Raw genomic sequence first — 16121 nt, 5'->3', positions numbered from 1 at the left:
TCCCTCAGGGCAGCGGTGGCGCAGGGTACTCACTGAAAGCGGCCACCGCCAGGATGAGCGTCGCCACGATGGAGACCCACGACACCCACAGCGCCTTCTTGCGATAGTTCTGCGCCTCGTGAGGTTTCAGGCGCATGCTGCTCTCCAGGAGACCTGCCAAAAGTCATAAGAATGCAGTTAATGCTAGCCGCGGCGCGCGGCGCGAGCCCCAGCATCGCCGCATTTCACATCAATCACCACTCCTTGGGCCGAAACAGGGCTGAATACGACCCGGACGTTCACTGCATGACAATGAACCTGAAATATCTGAGAGCCGCAGCCAGGGGATAAACTACGCTCTGTGAGCCGCATAGTACAGAAAACAAGAACAAGTTTAAGCTTATTTGTCAATCACGTCCTGTCAGGACGCACAGAGGCTAACTAATGAAACGCCAGAGCTCTGCACTAGTGCTGTTGTGGGCTGGGAGTGCGCAAAGGACGAGACTTACAGCATATCAGACGTACCGCATTCTCGTTTGGGTCATCACCCAGCACGTAGACTTCCATTGAACAGAGCTTAGCCTCCATTGCAGCTCCCCACACATGGCTAAAACTCTGAAGGGCTTAGCCGTTTATATACGCGGCTCTTCAACCAGTGTGGTGACATCACCAGTGGATCAGTGCAAGGGACAGACTGCTTGCACAATGTCTCTTTTCTACTCTCCATCCCACCCCTTGATTAGGGATGGGACACTGCCCTCATGTAACTGGAGGTTCTGTCATGTGAGTGACCGCAAATGTTCAATTTTATGACTGCTAAGTCTGCTAAGCCCCAACCCCCTACTTGAGCTCACACTGAAAAGCCTGTATCCATCCCCTCCTCTCTCTGATGCTGATCTCAGATCAGGCCCACAGGTTACTAGAGGAACGGAAGCCTTTTCTTCATGCACTAATTGTAAGTCGCTCTGGATAAGAGTTAGCTAAATGCCTGAAATGTAAATGGTGGAGGCTCTACTGTTCTGCTGTCCTGCTAACACTGACCAGTGTGGCTGAGTACATCTTTCTGGAGTGCAAGTTCTGTCTCTGTACTATGACACTCTCGCATGTTCTGTGTCATGGGTCAGGGGTGAAGGCACTTTCCCTAACCCACCGATCCCATGACATCAGAGGAAAGCATCCAGATATGTGACTCACAGTCACATCTCTCTCTATCAACATATCTATGAGGAATGAGGGTTGTTAGCACAACTCCTGTATCTATCCTAAAGCCGTTGTGATTGTGTGTCTTTCTGAATGTAAAAACTGGGATGAATGTAGGAAATCATTTTAATTTGGTACAAGGAACAGATTATTAAACCAGGCCAAACTGAGGACTCTGGCAACACATAGATTTCACTGCATGCAGATGGCATCCTTCTTTATGTGTCCTTTCTCCGGTCAGTTTCTCCAGTGATACAATAGTTTTCAAAATGTGCCTGTTTCATGGTATAAAACCAGTTTGTCAAAGTTTGTGTTAATGCCTATAAATCTCTCTGGCTTTGGTTACTCTCCCAATTCTGATAAAATGTTCTGACTTTGTGAATTAAAATTAAGGGGAATTAGTACTTGTATGAAATTAGCATTTGACCAGACTACTTTCATCACAACTAACTTCATTGCTTGACCATATCAGGAAGGATTTCGCTAAATGGCCACCTTTGAATATTACCTCTGTAATACAATGTAAACATCCTCCTGCACGTTCAGTTTCTTTTTTGTTCCTCCAAAATTCTCTAATGAAATCCGCGCAAATTATAGAGAATTTACGTGGATGAACAATTCATTTTTTTCAACTGTGCACCATTCTAAGTTGTCTGGAGGCCCAACATGGCCTCTTTTCACAGTTTATTTCAGTTACGATCCATGAGAATACAGTTAGATCTGACCACTCGGGCTGCCTGCCATCTCTTAGCACAAACCCTAGCAAATGCAAGGATTAAAGATATACTTTAATATGGAATATAGCTGGAAATATCCTCCCATGGGGTTCTGCCATCAGTAATTTATTGGAAATATGGAAGCAGGTGAGTGGACATCTGATCATGTTCTCTCCATATGGCAGAATATTCAGTTGTTGACTGGTTCAAGACATTTTGTTTTTCTCATGGTCCAGTAAAATGTTCACATATTAAATTAGGCTAATGCACAAGGTCTTCAGTTAAGTCTTCAGATCTTTTAAGATGTGTATGTCCCTTACGAGATACAACATGGCAGACTTTGCTCTGCCTTCAAGCTTGTGAAGTCCTTTGGAACTTTGTAGTCTCGTGAACTTGTTAAATCTCTCAGCATGCCTGAGACCACTCTGGGTCATTTTTATGCTTTCATTCTTGTATAACACATTTATAATAGTTTAAAAAAATACCCATTCACTTTAACATATAGGTGTAACTCCCTGCTTTACATTTGAATTTAGATTTGAATCTAATTTCTTTGATTTCAGAAGATTATACTTCTACGTCTGGTGCTTTGTCCCCTTTATTCAAAACATACAACTTTTTTGTGTTTCTGTCCTCATCCATATGGTTTGAGCATGTCCTTCAGTTTGATTTCAACAAAAAAATTCTTTTTTTAATTAAAAATAATATATATTCAAAAATACAAAAATTCACAATAATAAATCTTGTTTATGAAGCTGTGGTGACATTTTTGGAGGACAAGAGTGATATGTTATGCATGTCTGTGTAATTTCTCAACAAACAAAAAAACTAACTAAACATACAGTTTCAAGTTAATTAGCCTTCCACTAAAAAATAATGCAGAATATAAGCACAATTTATAAATTTCTCTCTCTCCAACTCTCTCTCACACACACACACATACCCAAAACATGCTATCCCTTTCTCTTTCTATGGAGAGAACAATCCAGTTAAATTAGATTCCAATTTAGACTTTGATTTACTTTTGACTAGACATAAAAATTGATCATGTGGGGGTGCTTTCAGGTGATACGCAGTGATAATGTAATACTTTGGCTAGCAGAGTGCAAATAAAATTGCAAAAGATGAAAGGTATCCAAAATTAAGATTGAAAATATCCACCAATTAGTCTTAGCCTATTAAACACTGGCAGTGGAGGAGAGCTTCAGTGAGAGAAGGGCAATCATTACACCTCCGTGCATATGTGGCATCAGCCAAATGCAGTCCTAGCAATACGGGTCATCCAATCTGTGGCTCAGCCCTCATTACTTGTAATGCCTGTTCAGAATTCATAGGCATATTGAAGTTATTCTGCAGGGATTTGAAAGACTGCAAAAGTCTTTTATCTTGGGCAGAAAGTGAGATGGTTGGAGTGTGACAAAGGTACTACTTAAAGAACTCATCCTTGAAATCCTCCCTCCTTAACTGCCTGGTTAGCTATATGTCAATCCTCCAAAGACCTGGACATCATTAGTTTTTTTTTTAATGGTTTTGTGACCCTACCTCCTGGAGAACTGCTTTGTTTCCTCGGGAAATCAACACAGTGCCTGTCTATCAAACGTGTTATCGTCGGTAATTATTTTGAAAAGTTTTATTTTATACAATTATTATTATTATTATTATTATTATTATTATTATTATTATTATTATTAGTAGTAGTAGTAGTAGTAGTAGTAGTAGTAATAGTAGTAATAGTAGTAGTAGTTGCATAACTGGTTTAGCCCTGCCGTTAAAATTACTGCAGGTCAAAAACGAAGTATTGCAGAATCTCACACAGTTGGGGACCAGTCAGGTTTTCTCTAACCAGCCACAGCAAGAACTTCCAAACTCGCGCACTCACTCACTCACGCACGCACTCGCGCAAGAACACAAGCACACACTCGTCGAGGGGAGTGGTCGGCGCGCTCCAGTCCCATCAGCTGTTTTCTAGCAGTAAGCCAGACCCGTTTGGACATAGGGGCAAGACGAAGGAAGGGTTTCAGGCTCAGCAGCTTGTTTTAAATGTATCGCAGTAGACGCGTGTGGGGGAAATGCGCGTGTTTCACAAAGCAATGGGCCATATAAACACTATGTTGTTAGCTCATTGACCCAACCCCTATAGCCTACTGTTCATGTTGCGTCTCTGGGCTGAAGTAAGAGACTACCCAAAAAAAAAAAAAAAAAAAAAAATATATATAAATATATATATATATATATATATATATATATATATATATATATTAAAGGGGGGTATATCTGCAAGGACTCATCTTTAATAGAACAGAGGAAACTGATTTGTTTTGATCGTACAAAGTGAAAAGTGACAATAAGGACCACTAGACAGCAAATTATGGGGATTTTCTTAACCTGTGATTGCAGGTTCTGCAGCATACGGTGCCCCGGCTGCAGAATTTGGGCATGCTCAGCCTGTATGCTATGACAGACGCACACATCTTTTTCAAGTCCGTTTTAAATGTGATATTGAAATATCAGTGATCACAACACAGCATGTAACTTCAGATCTGTTTAAAAGCATCACCGGTTAAAAGCAACATCTCAAATAGAAAATGAAAAGCAGAAAACACTTCATATTTGAAATATAGTCTACTTTTGTGCCTCTAATTCAGAGCTAAACTGTGTTGGCAAACTACCGTCTACTTTCTGTGCTTATTCATTATACATTTCATATATATCACAATAAATTAATTACATTTGCCTTAATTATTGGCTGGTTCTATAAATAGCCTATATTCTTGTGTACACGTGGAAACCGATACATATGAACGTAATAGCTGCCACTGCAATTGATTAATTATAAAGTCTTTATGTTACCTTGGCCCTCGACGCTGTCGCTTATTTTCATCTCCTGGTCCATGGTGAAGGGGTCTCCTTGGTTATCCGTTTTGGGTGGATGTTCATTTGGAGAGACACACTGTCCGTTGCGAGCCGAGGGATCCACCACAGTGGGGTCTGGGACCGGACAGGGGTCGGGAGCTGGAGAGTCGATCATCCTTCTCAAGTTTCAATTCAAATTAGGCACTCGAATTATGTCACACGGAAGCGCGAAGCAGGCTAGAGTCATCCAGCGCACAGATGCCCCCAGCGTTGTGTTAGCACAAAGATATGAACTGTGCTAGCAGATAATACGAGATAAACGCAATCTTCACTGCATCAGCAACGAACCCCCGGCCTCCCACCCTCTTTCCGACAGGAACTCTCTAACTAGAATTCGGAGGCTGCAGCAAGCAGGTTCTAATTGAAATCCAGGTTCGTTAAACAGACGCTTTGAGGTTGCGCGGATTCCGTGCACATACCCCTGTAAGGCGCAAGGCTGTGAGAGACTGGCGAGACTTTTGACGGCGGCGGGTCTGCTCTGGGTGATTCTCTTTGGTGCGACGCATATGCAACTCTCCCTCTCTGGGTGGCACAGCACACGACTAAACTATCGGCAACGTCAATCGTGTATAGCAGCAGCACTGAATAATCTAGCGGAAATAAACATTCTAGGCTACTAATTGATCTAGATATGAGTCACTTTGGCTGCAAATATCCCGTGCGCTTCATGTAATGTGAAGGCTGATGCAAAAGCTTTATCTAGCCTACGAATGGATATATCCGAAAGATTAAGCGAAAATTTATTTTTGGCACTGTGCATGCCTTTGTTTATTCAGATAATTGGGGCTTTAGGAAGTTCCATTATGTTAGTGCACGTTAGTTGCCAATGAAAATATAAAATAAACAAAAATAGCTCAAACAAATAAAACATACCACTTATAGGTTACCGTTTTCAGTAGACATGATCTCGGAAAGAAATTGGCGATAGAAACAGAACTAAACGTGTCAGTGAAAGACAATGTGTCAGATATGTATTGCCCTTAGCGTGGTGTACTGCTGTAAAAGCACGTAGATCTTATCTTTGACAACACGCTTGAAACATCCCAAGTGACTTGACCAAGTGACTCATTGCAGCAAGGGTACGGTGAAATGCCCATATATCGTTCTGTCAAGCACCGTTGTGTTCATATGTGATGTTGAACTGCATAGGCGATATGTTAGGCTACTACTTTTAACTAATATTAGAGTTTATGTAATAGAATTTAACTGTCTACAAAATGTTTCACCAAATGATTTCCATTTAGGCTTGATACTTATTCAATGTTGTAGCTATATCTAATTTTTGCAGGTTTTCTTTGAGAACATGGCTACCCACCCTTGCACTTTTCATAGCTTATTGAGAATGTGTTTTGTTCGTCCAAGAATATATCTGACATTCATTGTAGGTTACAGAATAGGATAGTTAGATTATTCGTATGACGTAGCCTAGACGGTTTTTAGCAGTTATGGTATATCTGTGATTTTGGGCATGGACATTGCGCATTTGAATTATAATTATACGTAAGATGTTTAACAGACACATTTTTAGTGTTGGAGTATTTTAGTGTGCAGAACATTAACCACATGGTGTCTCCAACCGTTCTGTCAAGTAGGAAACATAACGTCATATAGCCACAAGTGGGCGACAAAAAGGAACGAACGATGGTAGGCTGCTGACGGTAGTAAAATCAAAGTTTGCTTTCTTTTATTATGGGGATTCATGATCCAGTTATTTCATTTTTAAAACATTTTTATGACTATTTGTGGTTTGTTGACGATCACAACCCTTCGCTTTTGATCTGCCATTCACAAAGTGGATGCTGTTTTTTTCTTGTATTAGACTTTATTATCATTCGGTCTGTCATCATCATCATTATCACTAGAAAGTGGGCACCCACACACTATCTAGTTTTGCTTGTAATCACAAGAACTGAGTAGAGCCCAGTGCAGCAGAGGCAGATGTTGCTTGGCCAGTTGGAGGCAGTCTTCCCTCAGGAGTCTGTACCGAGTGGAAATCAAATGTTTCAGCACCATCAGATGGTTTCAGAATATTGCTGCAAAAGGTGCTCTCCTTTGGATGAGGTATTTAACTAAGGTTCTGACTTATGTGGTCGTTAAAGACCCCATAGTCTTTTGATGTTTTAGGCGAATAACGCTGAAAATATCGCAAAATAAAAATGTACATCACTTGCGAATTGTTAAGAATTCCACTGCCTGCCTGTTTTCATTGGTTTAATCTGGGGGCGTTCGATGGGAGGAGAGAGGAAAGGATCTCATGGCTGTGTTTACCTGTGACTGGCCCGCAGACCAAACCCGCTGTATCCACCGCAAACTGTCTTATTTAGTTGCACAGAACCATTAACTTTACTGAAACAAGTGAATGAATGATAATGAAGGTTGATATTCATAGTCATATTTTACCCAAGGAATGGCCCAATCTTAAAGAGGTAAGACACTAAAAAACGCAATGGTGCTACTTGACATGGGCGATTGCATGTGCGATGATAGAGTCACATCGAATATCCGGTACACTGATATACAATTCTGTACTTGAGAAACGTGTAAAATGATAAGAAATCGAAAATGGGAAAACAATGGTTTCAGATTACTGTAGGGACATTTGTCACACGACTGCATACACTAGCATTTTATAATCAGAACAGCCCATTCAGCACATTAAGCCTGTTCATGTTATCTGCTTAATGACACTTTATGACACCCCGGTCACAATTTTCTGAACTAACTTTCAAATGGCAAATAAAATGTAGTACGGTTCATTTGTTCTTATATCTGTGTCGTGAGTCCAGGTACTCTGAGTCTGAGATTTGTACTGTCAACGTTTCACAGCAAAACTTCAATTGGGCGTGCGATTCGGTAGAATATAAGTATTGTTTGCATTTTAAGAAAGTATGTTTGACACATCGATAAATGGAACAGGTGGCAGTTTGATTCCCAGGTGTCCACCGACAGAAGACCGTCAAAAATAGTCAGCGTCATCAGAAACAAGACTTAAAAATGCATTAGAGATTTGTTTAAATTCTGGATGAATTCATATATCGTAAGGCACTATGCTGACAAAAAAAATGTAAGTGAATATTTGATAAAGCTCAAAGTCGAACGTCGGCACTATTAAATTGTATCTTGCTTTCTTGTTAAATATTAATAGAGGGTGCATACAACCTAGACGAGGACATACAGTAGTTGGAATGTGTCTGTATCGACGAATGGGCAAAGGGAAATTAATGTTTAAAGGTACTTAATTCTATTGACTTGTTTTAACTACCCTACTATCGGTAGTATCACCACTGACTTGACCGATCAACTCTCGTGTTGCCTAAGCCTTTGTATTTGCTCGTAAGTTACTGTGCATAAGGTCGTCTGCTAAATCCCTGCCTGTAAATGTAAATATTTGACAGTAGCTGTAGCATAGACCCCTCCTTCTGCAGTCAACAATCTGTTAATATTTTATTGAACTTTATTTCACAGAGATATGGATATGATGGATTTGTTCAGCTGCATCATCATTGCAAAGTAAGAACATTATTCCTATGTCGACAATCATATGGTGTTGTGAGACATTTCTACATATTTCCATTACATTATGTATGCGACTAGCAGGCATACATGTGCAGAGCAGAATAGTTTTCCCCATTCAAACAACTGAAAATGTACAATGATCAAGCACTACAATAACAGTGCCCTGACTGGGTCTTGAGGCTAGAACCTGAAGTACCAATCAGTCAAGGAAACATGAAATGTTTTGGTGATTAACTAATGAACGACATTACTTGTCTCTATTCTTAGCTTTTATTTATTTATTTATTTATTTAGGTTAATCATTCAATCTGGCCAGACAAATGAGACCAAAATAAACCTTCACCAAATTATGTAAAGCCGAACGTGTGGAGAATGAAAGGAACAGCCTATCATGCAAAGCACCCTTCTCTCATCTGTGAAATATGGAGGAGGTAGTGTCATGTCTTGGGCATGTATGGCTGCTTCTGGAAAAAAAAGCACACTTGTCTTTAATGATGATGTAATGGAGGATGGCAGCAGGATGCAGAGTTTGGAAGTGTTCAGACAGATTTTGTCTGGTTATGTACACATTCCTCAAACCTCATTGCCACTTCATCCTGCAATAAGACAGTGACATAAAACGCACTGCCTGTGCAACCAAAGCATTCATCAGCGGGAAGGTTTTGAACTGGCTAGCCGATCAACTGATTTAAATACAAAAAAAGCATGCATTTGACTTGCTGAAGATGAGATTGCAGGTAGAAAGCCCCCTGAACAAAGATCAAATGAAAGTAACTTCAGTTAAGGCCTGGGTAGGCATTTCCGAAGAAGATACATACCAAACGATTGGTGATGTCAATGGGTCGAAGACTTGATCCAGTTATTGCATGTAAGATCTATGCAACCAAATATTAGACTTTTATTGCTTTAGTTTACTTTTAAGTCAATCCGTTAACTTACTTTTACACAGCTGAAAATAGGGGGACTCAACACAAAAACAGTTGGTTCTGTAAAATTGTAAAACATATACTCATGTAAATACCTTGAAATTAAAGCTGATTGTCTGTACTTTTGTCTCATATTCATCTTTTAATCGAAAATCCAAATGCCTTAAGTATATTGCAAAAAGAACAAATTTCACTCTACTATAGCCATACATTTGCAGGGCACTGTGTATTAACACTCAGCAGATTGGTCATTAAACAGCAATTTTTCACTACCTACCACATGCTGTACTAGGTTCCTTTAATGCTGTGGTGTGCTTTGATCCTTTTGGAAACAGAAATAGCTTTTTTAAAATTTGGATCACCTCTTTGTTCTTTGGCTGATTTACACTGGCTAAAAATCACCCCCTTAGCGCCCCCTGCAGTGAATGTGTGGGCAGCACAGGAAAACATCCGGAGGAAACTGGACGTCAGTAAGGAAGAGAGGGCAGGAGCTGGCAGAATGGTGTGTGTGGCTCTGTGCCTGGTTGCTCATACAAGCAGAGTCACTCCTGACCAAATGGACTTTACCCCCTTGTATTGCTCATGCGAGCTTTTTGCTGTCTGTTCTTTTCCACAATTCATTCTGCATGTGTGATTTTTTCAGTTGTGACCAGTGACTCAGGAAAACACACGACAGCCGTTTGGAGAAATAAGGCCATTTCTGTACCTGGCCATTGAACTTGTCACTGAGTAGCAGACCCATGCCCACAGCCCTGACCTTTTCTCCTTTAGAAACTGATTTTACACAGGACACTGACCCTACTGTACTCAGATCAAACAAACCTGTGCAAACAGCTGCACTCTTTTGCATGTTTTTGATGTTTTTTGTGTGTGGTCTGTGTGTGTGTAACATTCGCATGCATGTGTGCAGTTACATTTGTGCATGCATGCAAGTTTCTGTTATTGTGTGTATGCTTTTATGTGTGTGTGTGTGTGTGTGTTTGTGCGCGTGTGAGTGAGAGACAGAGCAGAGCACATGCCCAGTATAATGCCCAGCTTCAAACTTGCTCTAAAAGAGCTTACATGAGTCCAAGAAAAGTGAACTTTATCCAAGTTGATTTGGCTCCAAAAACGTTTTGTGCAGACATAACAGTGAAAAAAGCATGCGACAGCTGTCTGAAACTCCCTGTTTTTCAAGGGGGAGGCCCAGATGTTAAAGGATGGGAAGGTGTTTCGTGTGATCCAAGAAAACTGCTGGGACCCTGTGGTCCGGATTCGAGAAATGGACGAATCAGGTGCCGAGCTTATCACATTCTTCTCACCTGATCTCATGCTAATGATGCATTTTATGATGGCAGTTTAGAGAGCTGAGATTTAAGGAAGGATGTGAGCACAGAGACAGAGCTGTGGCTGGAGATAAAAGATGATCAATGAGGTCTTGTTGGTGTTTTAGGTGTGACGGTACAGGCACTGTCCACAGTTCCTGTCATGTTCAACTACTGGGTAAGTATCAGTGTGGAAAAACACACTGTGCCATGATTTGGAACTCTGTGGAAGTGCTGCTCGTGTGTGTGTGTGTGTGTGTGTATGTGCATCCAATGATTGATCATTGCAAACAGGTAGACCAGAACCTCTTATGAGACTTGTAACCTCTCTATCAGCCTGAAAACCTCAGATAAAATGCTGAAACCAAGTGAAATACATAATTTGTAAAATAAAGGTTGATATACTGCTATGCTAATCCGAGAATACATCAGAAACTGGGCTTTGATTGCACTTGTGCTAATGAATCTGAAAAGCAGGGCTTTTGTAATTTTGAGACAGAGAATTTATGGCTGAGGTCAGAATAAGAATTTCACTCCTGTGATTGGTTATCTGCACATGAATGGCCTGAGAACCTCTCTCTGTTGGACAAGGCCAGACCCAACGACACACTGGACCTGTGTCGCATCCTGAACGACGACCTGGCGGCGACGGTGCGCAGGTTCCCCCGGCGCTTCGTGGGGCTGGGGACGCTGCCCATGCAGGCCCCGGAGCTGGCCGCGCAGGAAATGCGACGCTGCGTGACCGAGCTGGGGTTCCCTGGCGTGCAGATCGGATCCCACATCAACGACTGGGACCTGAACTCCCCCGACCTCTACCCAGTCTATGCAGTGAGGACAACACACCACTCCCTATAGCATGCAGCACTGGTTACAGGCATGCTGGATTAACAAGGAGGGATTAGGACAAGGCTATTTTTCCTTGCAGGCTTTAGGGTAGAGGAGTGGTTATGTTTTTCACCCAGATGTTCCAATAATGTCCTATTTAACCTATTTAAAAGATAATTGATGAATAACTATCCTTAAGAAGAATTTGTGTAAAAGCTCCATGATCACAGATGAACAGAATTTCGATCCTGTATATGCTGATAGTGAACTGGAGAATCTTTTGTCCATGGGAGACCTTTATATGGATATGGATGATAAACCTTTTCATAACCTTCTCAGGCTGCTGAGGAACTGGACTGCTCATTGTTTGTGCATCCGTGGGACATGCAGACCGATGGGAGGATGGCAAAATACTGGCTGCCGTGGCTGGTAGGTTAGTACAACATCATTTAAAAATATGGGGAACAGAGAGCGTAGTGCAGCTGTTCTTTGTTTCATGGTTTATCACCGAAAAACACTGTGGCCTTGAACTTGAAGGGCTTCATCAGGGCAGATTAAAGACCTCAACCCAGTGTCAGTCAGGTGTAACTTACATTAACACCAGTCTGTATGACTGTAGACAAAGTCATATGCATTTACCTCATCAAAACTGAAGTTCAACTACTGGAAACAGATTAATCCAGCCAATAGAGAACAGATGTTCAGTCAACCAGTGGGAATGACAAAGTGAATAAACTCATTTTTTGTCCTACCAGGGATGCCTTCAGAGACTACAACAGCTATTTGCTCGATGATCTTTGGGGGTGTCTTTGAGAAATTCCCAAAGCTGAAAGTGTGCTTTGCTCATGGAGGTAATGTACATTTCCTCGAGAGAACAGAACAAAAGAAAATCAACAACTTTTCAATAAGCATAGATTTTTCTGTACATTGTCGGGAAGTGTTACAGATTACACCTCATTACCTGTACCTTGTATGACACAGGTTTTTTTTACACCTTCTATATATCTATATATATATACACTACATGTTTATAAGCACATTGATCTGTAAATGTCTGTTTACATACCTATGCATAGATAGACATAAAAATACATACTATTTGTGCAGACATGTAGCAAAAAAATAAACAAATAGAAAGCAAATGATAATAGTAGTATGATGCAGCATTTGAGAAGAATCTCTCATCTGTCTCAGGCGGTTCCTTTCCGTATACTGTGGGACGGATAGAACACGGGTTCCAGGTCCGTCCTGACCTTTGTGCTGTGGACAATAAGATAAACCCCAGGAAATACTTGGGTAACTTCTACACTGACTCTCTGGTCCATGACCCACTCGCTCTCAAGCTACTGGTGAAAGTAATTGGGAAGGTACAGTAGTTTCATTCACTTCGAATCTTGGGAGCTGTAGATTTTTTACCTTGATTTACCATATTAACAACGTAACAGTCTTTTTTGAGCAGAAGATGGCCACCCTTTATTTTAGAATTTTCTAACAGGATAACATCCTTTTCATAAAATGTTGCTCAGCTCTCAGATAACAGATTCAGAGTGATACCTGCGTAAGGATAGACGAAGGCAGGGAAATAGACAATATATAAGGAATTCAGCTGCTTAAATGTATTTATAATATATTTTGCTTGTTGTTATACTGTGTGAAGGACAAGATTATGTTGGGAACAGACTATCCATTTCCACTGGGGGAACTACAGCCTGGAGCACTTATCGAGTCGATGGATGACTTTGACAGCACTTTAAAGGTAAATTAAAACTTTATTTGTCTATAATTATCCTTTTTACACACTTAAAATACACTTTTCACTTTAATTAATAAAATTCTGTACACAATAAAATTAGTTTGGAAATATATGTAGCTTCAAGTAGGATGCTGGAAATCTGAAAGGTAGAGATATTCAGTATATAAAGATAATCGTATAACATGCATTTTTTGCATTTATTTGTGTTTTGTCTTTATTCAGGATAAACTTCTTGCTGGCAATGCAATGGAATTTCTGGGTCTTAAACGGAGCCAATTTGAGTGACAACATCCTTTTGTGAAGGATTATGTGTTTGAGCCATTTTGCCTTTTTGTGATTTTAATGAGCTTAGAAACTGGAAAACAATTTTACACATAACTGAAATGGATACGAAAGACTGTGATGGTTTTAGCAAAGCTTTAAATATGTTTATTTTGTCATAAATGTTTTGTCTTTGCTGAAGAACATAACATGCTATCTTTCATAGAAATAGTCAGTTATTAAACAATTTTATAGAGACAAATTGCCTTTATTAACCCTTGCCCACTGTTTTTAAAATGCTTTACATTTGCATAACATAACTTCACAAGCACCAAGGGTAAAAATTAACCTCTTCCACTACCAATGGATAGCACCTATCTGGGTGATTAATCAAAAATTTTGTGCCATTGCACCCAACACAGTTCAGGAATGGTGTGGATTGTAGAGCAAATGATTTTAGAAAATTATTTCAGTGAGGGTTAATTAAAATGGTAGGCTGACAAGCAGACTTAATGTTCAGACAGGTCACTGGGGGAAATGACCCTTCTCTATGTGATAAATGCTTTGGGACATCTAATGTCCACAGTGAGTTGGGGAATTTAAACATCTCAATTGAAAGTTCTCACTTCCCACTGCAGAGTCTCCTGACATAAAACTGGGGTCAGTTGGTGTGGAGTCAGTTTGGTCTTGAAGGCCACCTCCATCGGTGTCCTGGTTTTCCACAGAATCTTTCAATCAGGCATGAAACTTGCCCAATAGACCTACTGCGTAGCAATATAGATTTGTAGTGGAATAAACTCATTTAGTCTAAAAAAAACATATTTACATGAAACAGTCATAATACAGTTATAAAGCACATGGCTTTTGGTGAACAGGGACAGGTAGAATTTCAAATGCATGTTTTGAAATATATAAATTTGCATACGTTTTTCATATGTAATAATTTCTAATGTTGATTGCCTTCTTTATATATGGCTTATGTCTCTGTACCACCTGTAAAGCAGCCTACTTTTCCATCCTTTTAATTGTGGTTTATATTTAGTTTAACATAATACAACCCTGGTGGTGAACTACTGTGGCCCACAGAAGCCGACTGTGCCCACACAGCCCAACTTTTACACGTCCTAAGTGAGTCCCTACCTTAATACCAAATCACTTTCATTATTTGTTCCATCTGGAGGCGCAGACAGTGCATGTTGTATATCACTGTTTAACCTGTCAAGTAAGAATAATAATAATAATAATAATAATAATAATAATAATAATAATAATAATAATAATAATAATACACATTATTTATATAGCACCTTCCATATAAACAATGCGGTTTTACAGGAAGAATAAAAAGATTTGTATTTTATTTTTATTTTTTTTTATATATAAACGTGCACATACACATACATAATAGTGGTGGAGGAAGATGCTACTATTTGTATTTGTATCTGTATTTGTTCAAGCAAAAAAGTATTTGTATTTGCATTAAAAACCCTAAAATGGGCACGGGTACAACCGGAAATGGGTGGAGATTAAACGAAGATGTATAAAATTCCAGATTTTTTACCATTATAATCACTGGCACTGCTATTGTTGAGATATTAAAGCATTAAAGTCATCATTTTACAATGGCATCAAGAATAATGCAGTTTAAAAACAGGTAATTTGCTTTTTAAAGCTGTGTTTAACAAACAATTAACAAGCCATAACAGGCTTGTATGGCACTTAGTTATACAAAGAGTCAACTCAAGTTTCAAACATAGGCAAATGTTTTCATAAATCAAAACATAGTTACTTTGAACTGTAGAGCACGAACTGCATGAACTCCACCACCACCCCTACCTGAGGGACACTGAAGTCAATTATAAACTGAAAACAGTATTGTATCATTCAAACATTTGTTCCCGTCTTCACTATGACCTACTGTATGTCATGAACTCATAATTAAATAAAAATTACATAATATGTAAGGCTAACGTTTTTTTTTTTTTTAATTCTTTTTGTCTTCTTATTGTTGTATTGTTGTAGCCACACTTTACATTTATGTTTGATTTGCATACACTGGGATGAATTAAAGAAAACATCAAAAAGCTTCCCTGGCTAGAATGCATCTTCTGCTATGATGCTCTTACTCAGTTGTATTTTGTAAAGGGAAGCTCCTGCACATGAGCTGGCAGTGGTGTCAGACGTATCCAGCATTACAGCATCGATGTATGCACCAATTACGACCTAATTTGATAAAGATTTTTTAATCATATATTGCAAAACAATTTTCTTGAAATAAAGGACACAACTCAATTTGAGTTGCAAAATCTACTATGGACACCTTTTTAGATTAGTCTGAAATAAAAAGCTGAAAATAATTCAACGTTTGTTTTTATACATTATAGCGGTTTTGTTATATATGCTACGGGAAAATGGATCGAGACATATTAGCCTACAGAAACACTGAAAAAAGCACTGACATGTGCATGACAGAACAAAATGGAATGGAAAGAAATACAAAGTGCAATATTAAAAATAAAAAAACAGCCAAATTTCTTCGGTCATAACGAATTCTGCACATTTTCCCCTCCTCTTTAGAGACACTTTTTTCTTATTCAAAGTCTCATTTTCAGAGAAAACCTGAAAATATGCAGGTAGCATTCTCTCCGCGGAGCTCTGTCACAACAGTACCCACCCACTAAAGACGATTGCACTGGATGGAGTGAATGAATATGCACTACACTTCCCA

The 16121-nt window shown here is 39.6% G+C and overlaps 2 protein-coding genes across 2 annotated transcripts in view; one reads left to right on the top strand and one right to left on the bottom strand.

Moving 5' to 3' along the window:
• The window catches only part of LOC135250443 (transmembrane protein 163a-like), a 49466-nt gene extending 43893 nt beyond the window's left edge, over positions 1-5573 (bottom strand). The window contains exons 1-2 of the mRNA XM_064326721.1: positions 4746-5573; positions 34-153 (exon numbers count right to left, since the gene is read on the bottom strand). Of these exons, the coding sequence (XP_064182791.1) occupies positions 34-153; positions 4746-4923 (298 nt within the window). The 5' untranslated portion in view covers positions 4924-5573. The remainder of the gene's footprint in view (positions 1-33; positions 154-4745) is intronic.
• Positions 5574-7030: 1457 nt separating this feature from the next.
• acmsd (aminocarboxymuconate semialdehyde decarboxylase) lies at positions 7031-15119 on the top strand. Its single transcript, XM_064326719.1, has 10 exons — positions 7031-7234; positions 8274-8318; positions 10428-10524; positions 10683-10732; positions 11146-11382; positions 11719-11812; positions 12135-12230; positions 12574-12746; positions 13037-13135; positions 13355-15119. The coding sequence occupies exons 1-10, from the start codon at positions 7172-7174 to the stop codon at positions 13415-13417; spliced, it is 1017 nt and encodes a 338-aa protein (XP_064182789.1). The 5' UTR covers positions 7031-7171; the 3' UTR covers positions 13418-15119.
• The last annotated feature ends 1002 nt before the right edge of the window (positions 15120-16121 follow it).

The sequence above is a fragment of the Anguilla rostrata genome, chromosome 3 (genome assembly GCF_018555375.3).
Source record: "Anguilla rostrata isolate EN2019 chromosome 3, ASM1855537v3, whole genome shotgun sequence".
NCBI lineage: Eukaryota > Metazoa > Chordata > Actinopteri > Anguilliformes > Anguillidae > Anguilla > Anguilla rostrata.
This window is presented reverse-complemented; position numbering and strand designations above follow the sequence as displayed.

What these genes read in the sequence shown, in the direction of transcription:
- acmsd (XM_064326719.1), top strand. Translation starts at nt 7,172, where the DNA reads ATGATAATGAAGGTTGATATTCATAGTCATATTTTACCCAAGGAATGG. An exon ending in CTGGCTGCCGTGGCTGGTAG is followed by an intron (nt 11,813 to 12,134) that starts GTTAGTACAACA and finishes TTGTCCTACCAG; the next exon opens with GGATGCCTTCAGAGACTACA. An exon ending in TGGTGAAAGTAATTGGGAAG is followed by an intron (nt 12,747 to 13,036) that starts GTACAGTAGTTT and finishes TACTGTGTGAAG; the next exon opens with GACAAGATTATGTTGGGAAC.